Raw genomic sequence first — 14,039 nt, 5'->3', positions numbered from 1 at the left:
GCTTTAATTTATTGAGGAAAACTGAATTGCAAAACCTTTCTTCCTCACACACACCTTATTCAGGAAGAGAAAACAACAACAATCATCAGCCTGGCTGAGCTTAAATGACTGAATCCTCATGTCCTTTCCCCTTTCATGGGTCACAGCCTTGTCCTGGTGAAGGGGCTTGTGTAACTCAATGAAACTATGAGCCATGCCATGCAGGGCCACCCAAGACAGACAGGTCATAGTGGAAAGTTCTGACAAAACAAGGTCCACTGGAGGAGGAAATGATAAACCTCTCCAGTATTCTTGCTGTGAGAGCCCCGTGAACAGTATGAAAAGGCAAAAATATATGACACTATAAGTACAGCCTTTGTAATTGGAAGGGATTCAATATGCTACTGGGGAAGAGCAGAGGGCAACTGCTAACAGCTCCAGAAAGAATGAGGCAGCTGGGCTGAAGTGGAAATGACACTCAGTTGTGGATGTATCTTTTGGTAAAACTAAAGTCCAATGCTGTAAAGAAGGATATTGCATAGGGACCTGGAATGTTAGGTTCATCAATCAATGTAAATTGAATGTGGTCAAGCAAGCAGGAGATGACAAGAGTGAATATTGGCATCTTAGGAATCAGTGAACTAAAATGGACGGGGATGGGCAAATTTTATTCAGATGACCATTGTATCTATTTCTGTGGGTAAGAATCCCTTAGAAGAAACAGAGAAGCTGTCATAGTTAACAAAAGAGTCTGAAATGCAGTCCTTGGGTACAAACTCAAAAACGACAGGATGATCTCAGTTCTCTTCCAAGGCAAACCATTCAACATCACAGTAATACAAGCCTATGCTCCAGCTACTAATGCCAAAGAAGCTGAAGTTGACTGGTTCTGTGAAGACCTATAGTACCTTCTAGGTCTAATACCAAAAAAAGATGTCCTTTTCATCATAAGGAATTGTAATGCAAAAGTAGGAAATCAAGAGATACCTGGAGTAACAGGCAAGTTTGGCTTTTGGAGTATGAAATGAAGCAGGGCAGAGGCTAACAGAGTTTTGTTAAGAGAACACATTGGTCATAGCAAACATCCTCTTCCAGCAACACAAGGGACAGTTCTACACAAGGACATCACCAAATGATCAACACCAAAATCAGACTGATTATGTCCTTTTCAGCTGAAAATGGAGAAGCTGTATACAGTCAGCAAAAACAAGACGTGGAGCTGACTATGGCTCCAATCATCATTCTTTATTGCAAAATTCAGGCTTAAATGAAGAAAGTAGGGAAGACCACTAGGCCATTCAGGTTTGACCTAAATCAAATCTCTTATGGTTATACAATGGAGGTGATGAATAGATTCAAGGAATTAGATCTGGTAGACAGACTGCCTGAAAAACTATGAACAGAATGAACCGCTGCTGTTGCCATTTAGTCGCTTAGTTGTGTTTGACTCTTTGTGACCCCATGGACTGCAGTGCTCCAGGCTCCTCTATCCATGGGATTTCCCAGGCAAGAATACTGGAGTGGGTTACCATTTCCTTCTCTAGAGGATCTTCCTGATCCAGTGATCAAACTCGCATCTCCTACACTGGCAGGCAGATTCTTTACTACTAAGCCACCAGGGAAGCCCAGTAATCACTTTTAAGATCTTTTAATGATCATTCTGCCCTCTGAACTGAACAGGCTGTTATTCCCTAAGTAGCTGGGAATCTAGAACTGGCCCCCTCATGGGAGAGACCAGATAGAACCACAAGAAACCCAACAGGGTTAGAAAATGCAGACAGAAGGGGAAATATATAATATGTGATGCAGTATCAGGCAGAAGTTAAAAGCAAAGACTTGGGGTCATAATGACTGAATTGTTTGAATTTGGGCAAATCAGTAAGCCTCTCTGAGTATCAGTTTCCTGCCTTGCAAATGGAGAGGATAATCCCTCCTCATGTTGATGTGAGAATGATATATATATATATATAAAGCCTGTGAAATACTTGAGATTGGGACTCATGACAAGTCTTAGGAAGTGTCATCCATTATTGGTATTTGGAAGCATGGCATAACCATTACTTCTTGGCTTGTTGGCTAGGTCTAGAGAATTGTGGATTTCTGTGTTATGAGAAAACTTGTCATAGCCTCTAGCAATAAAGCAAAGTCTTATTTTTCTAGTTTTTTGGTTGGACAGGCTTTTAAACAAAACCATTAACATTTTCACAAGCATTATTTTCTTTTCTTTGCTGCTTTTTTATATATTTCACTTACAAGTCATTTAGAAACCAGTGTGGCTTGTCATAAACAGCTGCTCACAACACAGCATCCTTTTGGAGGATGAAAGATGCTCATGGGACTTCCTTCCATAGGTGGTGGGGACCTATCCTTTGCCTTAGTCATCCTGACAACCTAACCAGGCTGCTTGCTTCCACCAAGAATGCCGACCTGGAGTGGACACTGTTCAATTTCCTGAGATTCATGATTTTACAAAATACAGATTTTGTACTTCCACTGGTATCAGTGTACCAGTTCATGGTGCATAAAATAGTAACTGTCAAATTGATCTTCTCTTTGGTCTATATTGAATAATCTTGTTTGGTTTTGTTGATTCAGAGGTCCAGCACTTTTCCTCTTAGTCTCCCATAAATGCTTAGGAGTTTCAAAATGGCAAGTCTTCACTAAGAAAAAGGATAACTTGAAAGAGAAAAATGATACAAAATAAGAAAAGAAACATTTCTTTAAAATATATATTAAAAACGAAAAGAAACATCTCAAAAAATGTTACTTAGTGCCATGTCCCAAAATTTGTCAGTCTTTGGAAGGCTTAGAGTTGGGAAGATAATTCAGAGAGGAAAAAAACTATAGTAGACATGAAGTTTATTGGTCATATTATTTTAAAAGTGCATCTTCAAACAAAATAGACCTCAGATGTGATTTTCACTGTGACTAAAGAAAAGCCACAGTCACTTTGGTACATGTGACCTCATCACCACATCTAAGAAAAATCGTACCTGCTCTGATACATTCTTGGATAATACTAAACTGTTCTAGTGGTTAGAATGAGAGGCCTGTTAGGGCTCAACTCCATCAGATTCTTAAGATTCTTTGGGCTCATCAATCTATGAACACCTCATCCCTCCTCCCCTGGCTGCTGGCACCCAGAGCACGCTGATGATAGTAATGGTGGAGTTAAGAGTTTCTATTTGTTATGCATGAACTGGTTAACACTTTTGTGTGTGACCTCATTTAATTCCCATTACCATCTTTTCATGTTGTTGGTATATCCCAGTTTTCACTAAGATTGAGAATGGATGTAGTGTCTTACCCTCCCTTTTAATATGCAGGAAGATTTGTCCTAAACCCTGTCTTAGCACAATACTGGGCTAGTGGAATATCCTCTCTAGGTGTAGGCTGTCATTCTCTGCAAATTAAAGGATTTTTCTGAATTGTAAAAAATCACCATTTTCTCTAAAGTGAAAGATTTCATCTAAGAATTTCTTTTAATTTGTTCATGTGGATTCATAGACTTTGGATATAATTTCCCAAATAGTGTGCTCCAATTGGGAAATATATAAAAGTAATGATTCTCTTTATTTGGGGGGCATCAGGACTTGAGTCACTTACTCCTGGGACAATATGTTTCTTTCTATATATCCATTATTGTCTCCGTGCCAGTGTGACAGAGGTGTAGAAACACTGGCCATGGTGATATGGGCCACCATATGGCCCTGAAATCCAAGCAGATGGGGGGAATTATGTGTGTAGGTTTAACTGGGCTTTTTGGAATTCCTGGGAATGTAGGAGAAAGAAATGAGGTTGACTTAAAGGAAGTATTCTGTATTGTACACCAGAATCTTTTGTTTCCTTCTTCAAATGACTTTTTGTTTAGATACTATTTTCATCTTCTGCCAGCTTCTATAAAGAGTTTGAGATAGCTGGCAATAAAAGATTCACAAATGTATATTCATATAACTTTAAATACATACACTGTTTATAGATATAACATTCAATCCACAATGAGGGTGGCTATAGTATTACCTACAAGTAGATGTCAGAAACAACCTATTTAAAATATTTCAGAATTTAGTGGCATGAAATCTGAGGGATGTAACCTAACTTTGGAGCTCTGAGAGCATTAACAATGGTTCTTCTTCTTAAAGAGATGGGAATACCATACAACCTGAAAGTTGGAGAGTGAAAAAGTTGGCTTAAAGCTCAACATTCAGAAAACTAAGATCATGGTATCCGGTCCCATCACTTCATGGCAAATAGATGGGGAAACAGTGGAAACAGTGGCTGACTTTATTTTGGGGGGCTCCAAAATCACTGCAGCTGGTGATGGCAGGCATGAAATTAAAAGATGCTTACTCCTTGGAAGGAAAGTTATGACCAACCTAGACAGCATATTAAAAAGCAGAGACATTACTTTGCCAACAAAGGTCTATCTAGTCAAGGCTATGATTTTTCCAGTAGTCATGTATGGATGTGAGAGTTGGACTATGAAGAAAGCTGAGTGCCATAGAATTGACTCTTTTGAACTGTGGTGTTGGAGAAGACTCTTGAGAGTCCCTTGGACTGCAAGGAGAGCCAACCAGTCCATCCTAAAGGAGATCAGTCCTGGGTGTTCAATGGAGGGACTGATGTTGAAGTTGAAATTCCAATATTTTGGCTACCTGATGCATAGAGTTGACTCATTTGAAAAGACCCTGATGCTGGGAAAGATCGAGGGCAGGAGGAGAAGGGGACAACAGAGGATGTGATGGTTGGATGGTATCACCAACACAATGGACACACAACAGGGTGGCCTGGGGTGCTGCAGTGAATGGTAGTATGCCAGGCCTCCCTGTCCATCACCAACTCCCGGAGTTCACTCAGACTAACGTCCATCGAGTCGGTGATGCCATCCAGCCATCTCATTCTCTGTCGTCCCCATTTCCTCCTGCCCCCAATCCCTCACAGCATCACAGTCTTTTCCAATGAGTCAACACTTCACATGAGGTGGCCAAAGTACTGGAGTTTCAGCTTCAGCATCAATCCTTCCAAAGAACACCCAGGGTTGATCTCCTTTAGAATGGACTGGTTGGATCTCCTTGCAGTCTAAGGGACTCTCAAGAGTCTTCTCCAACACCACAGTTCAAAAGCATCAATTTTTCGGTGTTCAGCTTTCTTCACAGTCCAAGTCTCACATCCATACATGACTACTGGAAAAACCATAGCCTTGACTAGATGGACCTTTGTTGGTAAAGTAATGTCTCTGCTTTTCAATATGCTATCTAGGTTGGTCATAACTTTCCTTCCAAGGAGTAAGCGTCTTTTAATTTCATGGCTGCAGTCACCATCTACAGAGATTTTGGAGCCCCCCAAAATAAAGTCTGACACTGTTTCCACTGTTTCCCCATCTATTTCCCATGAAGTGATGGGGCCAGATGCCATGATCTTTGTTTTCTGAATGACGAGCTTTAAGCCAACTTTTTTACTCTCCTCTTTCCCTTACTTCAAGAGGCTTTTTAGTTCCTCTTCACTTTCTGCCATAACAGTGGCGTCATGTGCATATCCGAGGTTATTGATATTTCTCCCAGCAATCTTGATTCCGGCTTGTGCTTCCTCCAGCCCAGCGTTCCTCATGATGTACTCTACATATAAGTTAAATAAGCAGGGTGACAATATACAGCCTTGATGTACTCCTTTTCCTATTTGGAACCAGTCTGTTGTTCCATGTCCAGTTCTAACTGTTGCTTCCTGACCTGCATATAGGTTTCTCAAGAGGGAGGTCAGGTGGTGTGGTATTCCCATCTCTTTCAGAATTTTCCACAGTTGATTGTGATCCACACAGTCAAAGGCTTTGGCATAAACACCAAGGAGTAAGCGTCTTTTAATTTCATGGCTGCAATCAACTTCTGCAGTGATTTTGGAGCCAAGAAAAATAAAGTCAACCACTGTTTCCACTGTTTCCCCATGTATTTGCCATGAAGTGATGGGACCAGATGCCATGATCTTCATTTTCTGAATGTTGAGCTTTTTTAAAAATATTAATTTATTTATTTTTATTGGAGGTTAATTACTTTACAATTATATATTGGTTTTGCCATACATCAACATGAATCCGCCATAGGTATACACGTGTTCCCCATCCTGAACCCCCCTTCCTCCTCCCTCCCCATACCATCCCTCTGGGTCGTCTCAGTGCACCAGCCCCAAGCATCCAGTATCCTGCATTGAACCTGTACTGGCAATTTGTTTCATGTATGATATTATACATGTTTCAATGTCATTCTCCCAAATCATCCCACCCTCGCCCTCTCCCACAGCGTCCCAAAGAATGTTGAGCTTTAAGCCAATGAGTTTGCTAAAAAATTGTAATTTGAATTTTTTATTGACATTTTAGCAGGTTTTTATGACAACCAACAATGGCAAGCCAGATAACTTAAGTCCAGACTTAGAAGGCCCTGGCAGAACCCCTCCCCATGAACATGAAAGTTATAGCAGACAGAATGCATATTTAATGCAGTAGCTGGAAGCAGTTATTCTTCTGTAGGTTAATAGGAGAGAGGTCAGTCAGGCCTATTTTTTTCCACTAATGACTGGAGTATTGCCTCTGAATCCCATCTTCTTCACTCTGGGTTTTATTTTGATACTACAGCAGATGTGGGAAAAACAGGAAAAGTACATGGGTCTCCATCCAGATAATACAGTTTGGTTCCCAAGGGCTCCTGAACACTGAGTCACATTTCTGGACATTTCCTCCTCCTTCCAGGCTCCTCCTGCCTGCAGCCAAGACTCTAGGATTCCCCGAGTACAAACCACTCCTGCCTTTCTCCTTGACCTGCAGTCCTTCCTGGGAAAACTTAGGATAACCACTTACCCTCCCATCTTTATGCCATATCTGTAAATGAAAATGGAGTTCTTACTTTTCTCATTCACAAGATGCTTGTGAAGATCCTATGAGAAAACTGATCAGGAAGAGCTGTGAAATGATAACCCACATCCATGTGATACAGACATAACCACCCCTAACCCATCCCTCAGAGACGCACCTGGGCCAGTTGCCCTGGGTGACAAGGTGGGGAGGCCCTGGGGTGGCAAGCACGGAATGCAGGTGCTGGTGCTGAGAGGACCCAGAACAACCAGTGTTAACTCAGACAGGCATCTTAGCTTCTCATCTCAGCTCCTTTCTGCTCAAAATTTCCATCAATTGTAGTTTCTGCCCGCAAGTTTTTCTTGCCACTCTTTCTATTTGTTAAACCAGCCTGTAAAATTCAGCCATAAATCTCTTCTTAGAATTGTCTAAAAATGTTCCTGAATTCTTCTCTGTGTTTCCCCAGCACTCTCTGCCTTGTGTAGATCACCATGAATTTGTATCTACCTGAGATCATAAGCTTTGGAGGCCTTGACCCAGACTCAACCTGCACATCCTCACCACCATGCCCCATTGTCATAGCAGGCAGACACTAAATGTTGATTGCATTCTTAAAAAGTAAGGGTATCATAATTTTCCTGATAAAGATGGATGCTTAAAGCAGCAACAACCAATGATTTTGTTTTCTCTTCTACCTGCTCTCTTTTTTTGACCAAGATAGACTAACCAAGATAGAATAATCTCATGGGATAATGTGATGATTAAGAAAATGCTCATGGAACTCTAAGCCCATTGTCTTATGTACAGTAAACATTTGGTAAATGGAATCTGCTGTTGCTACAATCATTAACTTTTGGAATACGCATTTTAAATACTTACTATAATGATAGATGGCTGTATATTGGGGGCAAGCTTAAATATGTCATAAAGACTTGTGACATGGACTTCCCAGTTTCGTGACTGAGGCTTTGCAGTGTCCATCAAATTTTTTTTCCTCTCCCTGTGCCTCACTCTCTCCATCTGTAAAATGAGACAATTCTATCTGTTACTAGATAGAGCTGTTGGGAGGATTAATGAGTTAATATATGTGAAGGTGTGAAGGTATAGCTGTGTATACTGTCAACACTCAGTAAGTATTAACTATGGATAGAAAATCTAAAAAGAGAAATTCCTACTTCCAAAGGTCAACATTTAAATTTTGTCCTACTTTTCTGGACGCAGAATTTGTATTTAACCGCTTCTTTATTCCTCCATGTATAGCTGAGGCGTTTGGATTCCTCACCTGTGATGCCTGCTCACTCATCTCTCTAGTAACACCTGTTGACTCCTGAGAGTTTGGGATTCAGCTCCTACTCTCTGAGCCTCATATATTCTCATCTGTTAAATGTAGTAATGCCTGCCTCAAAGGGCTACTGAGTGTATCATGAGAGCTGATACCTGGAAAATTCTTACCATCCTGTTCAACATATGCACTAAGTATCATGAGGACCGCCTATAATTTTATTTATTTGGAAGGGAAAGCATTCCCTGCTATCCCAACAAGTCTTTTTGAGGAAAGGAGTTTAATCCCAATAGAACAAATCATTACAGTTTATCTTTGACAAGTACCCTTCATAAGGAGGCCTCTGCATCTATTTTTGCTATTTCAGACATTTCTTCTTGTGGTTGGTGTGGTGGGCGTGATGGTGGCTGCGATTCCTTGGACTGCTATACCTTTGATTCCCCTTGGCATCATTTTCTTTGTCCTCCGGTGGTATTTCTTAAGGACGTCACGAGATGTGAAACGCCTGGAATGTACAAGTGAGTACAGGGGCTCTCAGGTTGGGATGGCAGTGCAGGCTGGCTTCTGTTTATGCCATAATTAACCAGACACCTGAAATTCTGCACTCTGTCTTCTGGCATTTCTCACAAGTCAACATTAGATAATTGAATGTTATGGCCATTGTGAGTCAGCGTGTTTCTTAAGGCAGATAGAGCTGGTGCAGGTCAGGTGCAGCTTTGCATTTTAGCACAAGGAGGATGGATGTGAGCACCATGAGGACAGGGACCATTTCTGTCTTGTTCATGACATATTTCCTAACACAGGGTATCCACTCCATAAATACTTTTCTTAAAAATATTTTATCATGTTGGAACTAATATAGAAGGAAAATAGACAATTTTTCTCCTCCTGAAGTTACCAGAAATGACAAGGAAAGGAAAAGATTAGAAAAGTAAAGGAGACCTCATGAAACATATGTCAGAAGTGATATACTTTAAAAATACTTTTTTTTCACATGTTCAAGTAAGTTGCAGTTGTTAAATGTATTGAAAAGACATATGTTAGTCACTCAGTTGTGTCTAACTTTTTGTGACCCCATGGACAGTAGCCCACCAAGCTCCTCTGTCCATGGAATTCTCTAGGCAAAAATACTGGAGAGGGTAGTCATTCCCTTCTCCAGAGGATCTTCCCAGACCCAGGGACTGAAGCCTGGTCTCCTGCATTGCAGGTTCAGTCTTTACTATCTGATCCACCAGGGAAGCCCTGCTGAAAAGATAAGCCCTGTTATTTGCAGGTTTGCTCTTTATCATTACTAGTATTTGGGACGATTCCACACTGTTTGTGGCTCCCCTTTCTTAAAGTTATTCATATAAACGATGCTGAAAAGAATTCCTTAGGAGGACACGAGAGGGAGGTCTGTTCAGTATGCATTGAGTTTATTACTCCATTCAGCTTCCTGCTGCTGCTGCTGCTGCTGCTGCTAAGTCACTTAAGTTGTGTCCGACTCTGTGTGACCCCATAGACGGCAGCCCACCAGGCTCCCCCGTCCCTGGGATTCTCCAGGCAAGAACACTGGAGTGGGTTGCCATTTCCTTCTCCAATGCATGAAAGTGAAGAGTGAAAGGGAAGTCATTCAGTCATGTCCAACTCTTCGCGACCCCATGGACTGCAGCCCACCAAGCTCCTCTGTCCATGGGATTTTCCAGGCAAGAGTTCTGGAGTGGGGTGCCATCGCCTTCTCTGATTCAGCTTCCTAGTTTTAGAATAATGGGAACAGGGACTTTCCTGCGGTCCTATGGTTAAGACTCTGTGCCTCTACTGTTTTACTCCCTGGTCAGGGAACTAAGAACCTGTAAGGTGCATCCAAAAAAAACAAACAAACCTAAAAATAGGGGATCACATTTTATGACTAATCATTCTATTGTGTAGGTAATCACAGGTAATGAAATAATTGAACTTATCTTATTATTAGTGCATATACTTCAATATTAAAACTAATAAGAGAAGTAGAATTATTATATATTTTTAAAAGTTATAAAAACTGTAGCCAAAAAGTAAGGTGGGAATATGTTCATATCAGAGACCTCAACTATAAATAATTATTATCAGTTAATACCAACTTAGATAGCATATTCAAAAGCAGAGACATTACTATGCCAACTAAGGTCTGTCTAGTCAAGGCTATGGTTTTTCCAGTGGTCATGTATGGATGTGAGAGTTGGACTGTGAAGAAGGCTGAGCACCGAAGAATTGATGCTTTTGAACTGTGGTATTGGAGAAGACTCTTGAGAGTCCCTTGGACTGCAAGGAGATCCAACCAGTCCATTCTGAAGGAGATCAGCCCTGGGATTTCTTTGGAAGGAATGACGCTAAAGCTGAAACTCCAGTACTTCAGCCAACTCATGCAAAGAGTTGACTCACTGGAAAAGACTCTGATGCTGGGAGGGACTGGGGGCAGGAGGAGAAGGGGACGACCAAGGATGAGATGGCTGGATGTCATCACGGACTCAATGGACGTGAGTCTGAGTGAACTCCGGGATTTGGTGATGGACAAGAGGCCTGGCGTGCTGCAATTCATGGGGCTACAAAGAGTCGGACATGACTGAACGACTAAACTGAACTGGACTGAACCTAGAAATGAAGCCAAGAAGAGAAGAATGTTGAGCCTCATGGTCTTTGTATCTACCAAGTGGAAAAAAATCTCAGTTATCCAGTCAAATGAGTTTTTTCACTGTGGCAATTGCATTTTTATTTTTATAATTAACACATAAGATGCTTACTTCCCTGTTAACTTCCAAATCTTCCTGAAATGCAGGAGGCCCTGGTTCGAACCCTGGGTCAGGAAGTTACCCTGGAGAAGGAAATGGCAACCCACTCCAGTATTCTTGCATGGGGAATTCCATGGAGAGAGGATCCTGGTGGACTATACTTCATGGGGTCACAAAGAGTTGGACATGACTGAGCAACTAACAATTTCACGTTTAAAGAGATATTTTCTAATTAGTTGCAAAAAGGATACTAATCATCCATTTCCTAAAAGCTGTAAAAAAATTTTTTTACAGTCATCAAGTGAACCAGCTAACTTTTGTCAGGTCCAGTTTTGTGAGGTGTTTGGATGGATGGAGAGCAGTAGAGTCCAGATTTGTGGCGTTCTGCTGATGTGACTTGGTTGATGGAAGGATCTGAGGAGATAAGAGGAGTGATAAGCTCCATCCAGTCTTCTGTGAAGACAAGGCTTCAGGCATTTTATGGTTTGAGGCTGCCCATGAAATGGGATCATTCGAGAGTCTTGCTGAAAAGCAGCTCTCTGGGACATTCAATGAGGAGTTGTTCCAGAAGGAACACTTGACAGAGATTTTTACCTGGGGAAGGGCCATTTCACATCCATATGGAAGTGGAGAGAAGGGGCACCTCTTGAGGCTATTTTCAAGAAGCAGTACAGGATTTTCTCAATTTTGAGCTGGAGAGTCTGAGAACTTGTGCATCGTCTCTGTGGACTATGTGGATTTTCCTGCATCCTAGTACTCTGCAATAAGTTAGACACTAAACTCAATTCAGATATCCCTTCCTATACACCCCAGGTAACCAAATGTGGTAGCCAGTTGATTAGAACTGTTGATGTTCTCTCTAGGTGGTGGGTCTGTGCCTTAAATGCTGACATTACTGTTTTCTCTAAATAGTAACTGAAAGTATGTTTTAGGGCTTCCCAGGTGGCTCAGTGATAAAAGAATCTGCCTGCCAATGCAGGAGACACAGGAGAAATGGGTTCAGTCCCTAGGTTGGGAAGATTTCCTGGAAGAGGAAATGGCAACCCAGTCTAGTATTCTTGCCTGCATAATCCCATGGACAGAAGAGCTTGGTGGGCTACCGTCCATGGGGTCGCAAAGAGTCAGACACAACTGAGCAACGGAGTGAGTGAGAGTATGTCTTCAGGTCACTGCTGGAGCCACCAGCAAAAAGAAGGACACCTGACTGCTGTGGCCAGAAGGCATAATCCTGCTTGTGCTGTGAAAGGCTGCTGACGTCCTGAGGTTTAGTTTCAGATCCTACTGCATAACTGCCTCTGGAAGCTTAGGTTGACATTTTCATCTTGATGACATTTGGCAGCTAATTATAATAGGGTTTCGAGGGGCACATTTTTGCAAAGGTGAGCATAGCAATGGACAAGTACATAAAACCAGGGTGGCATTTGGTTGCATTTCTCCAACCAGTTTTTTGCCTTTGGCAGTGCCTGAATGATGAAGTCATATCCAAATTCTGTCTGAAAGGTACTGGGATCAACTAGCAAGGTCTGCTACAAGCATTGCTAGGGGAGGGTTAGGATGTGTGTCAGGTGCATTAGGACCATGGGTCTTCAAGTCTGCTGATTTAAGGAGTTCTCATACTAGATCCCCAGGAACTTAGTTCAACCTCGGTGCTTAATAAGATGTGCAGTAGGGGGAAAGGCTGTTGGATGGTAGTTGAGGGTTTTCTGAACGTAAATAACAAAGTCTGGAGAAAAATGCACATCGTTGCACACGAGCATCCTTAACCCTGATTATGCTCCCTCTGAGACACTGCTGTTGTGATTAAAAGCACAATCTTCGGATTAAGAAATTTATGTCTCACACTCAGGTCTGTCACTTTGGTGGGTTAAAATAGTTCATCTTGGGCAGTGAGTGCTCTTGATCCCTCAGTCTCTGGAGTTCTCATGAGGATTTCTTGAACTGATGCTTGTAAATTACTTGCTGGCCATGACCAAAGGCACTGGACCCTTGGACATGAGGGAATTAGGAACTTACTCACAACCAGCAGGTCTCACATGGCTTGAATGATCATCTGCAGCAGGGCTGTCAGCCTGGGGTCGTCCTGCCCAGGAAGATCTGCAGTCCTGGTGGGGTGTGCCCCCAAGTGTCCTCAGGGTTGTGGGAAACACAGGCGTCAGTCCTGTGAACTGTAGGTTTACACGAGTCTGTGACTGCAGACAGACACCGTGACTGTGACATAGTCTGCTTCAGGACAGCGAGCTCAGTGCTTGTGGGAAAAGTGTTACTTTGGGCATCAGAGCACCAGAGCCTTGACATCCCCTCTCCCCCTGTACTAGCTAATTTTCTTTGCAGACCCTCCAGTTCACTCTTCCTGGCATCCTGCTCAGCCCTAAATGGGGTTTGAGAGAAGCAGGATAGATTTTCACAGGCCCAGATTCCCTCAGCCTGTAACTCTTGGGCATGAGGTGAGGTAGGTGATGGGGTGTTTGGTTCCCAGGTGTTCAAGGCTGAGATGACACCTGGTTTCTAAAGTCCACCCCACCCTCCATCCCTGCTGGAGAGAATCAGCTGCACTTTGATCTCCTGACAGGGAAGCAGGTGAGAGAGGCCATGCTGAAGCGTTCACTCCAGGACTCTCCCTGGGTGAACAGCCACGTCTGTTTCCTGCTCACAAGCCTTCTCTGTGATGGATAGTGTTGACATAACCTCATTTGCTCAGGAAATGAGAGCCTGGTTCTAGTGAGTTTTCTGTGCTCTCTGGAGCTGGACTCTTGCCATCCTTCTGACAGGGTGATGGTCCCTGGAATACCCCTGCATCATCCCTGTAAGCACCCTGCTTCCAGACCGAGTTCTGAGGGTGGGTTGGGGCACCTGCTGGACTGAAGAAAAGGTCTGAACACAGTCCCTTGCCTTTATTATTTGGAACATGAACTCCATCTGAGTTTATGTTGCTCTTATAAGCACAATGGTATAGGAAGCTAAAAAGTCAGTAAAGAGAGAGAAAGCAGTGTAGAAGCTGGAATGAGAAAACATGTACTCGACTGGATGATAAAGGCACCACCGAGTCACTTTCAGCTCTTTGAGTGAACGAAGGACAAAGGGGAAGTGTTAGATCATGTCGCAGTTCAGAGATGTAGCAGGGCAGTTATGAGAGCACCCATCAGGCTCCTGGAGTGGAAGTCAAGACCATTCAAAGGCTCCTCATCTGCTGGGT

The 14,039-nt window shown here is 42.5% G+C and overlaps 1 protein-coding gene across 2 annotated transcripts in view; it reads left to right on the top strand.

Annotated features, from left to right (window-relative positions):
- LOC138446671 (ATP-binding cassette sub-family C member 4-like) overlaps positions 1 to 14,039 on the top strand; it is a 174,667-nt gene that overhangs the window by 98,287 nt on the left and 62,341 nt on the right. For both annotated transcript variants that reach the window (XM_069601903.1, XM_069601902.1), the window contains one exon: positions 8,467 to 8,617. In XM_069601903.1, coding sequence (XP_069458004.1) covers positions 8,467 to 8,617 — 151 coding nt within the window. The remainder of the gene's footprint in view (positions 1 to 8,466; positions 8,618 to 14,039) is intronic.

Source organism: Ovis canadensis, chromosome 10, assembly GCF_042477335.2.
Source record: "Ovis canadensis isolate MfBH-ARS-UI-01 breed Bighorn chromosome 10, ARS-UI_OviCan_v2, whole genome shotgun sequence".
NCBI classification, from domain to species: Eukaryota; Metazoa; Chordata; class Mammalia; order Artiodactyla; family Bovidae; genus Ovis; species Ovis canadensis.
This window is presented reverse-complemented; position numbering and strand designations above follow the sequence as displayed.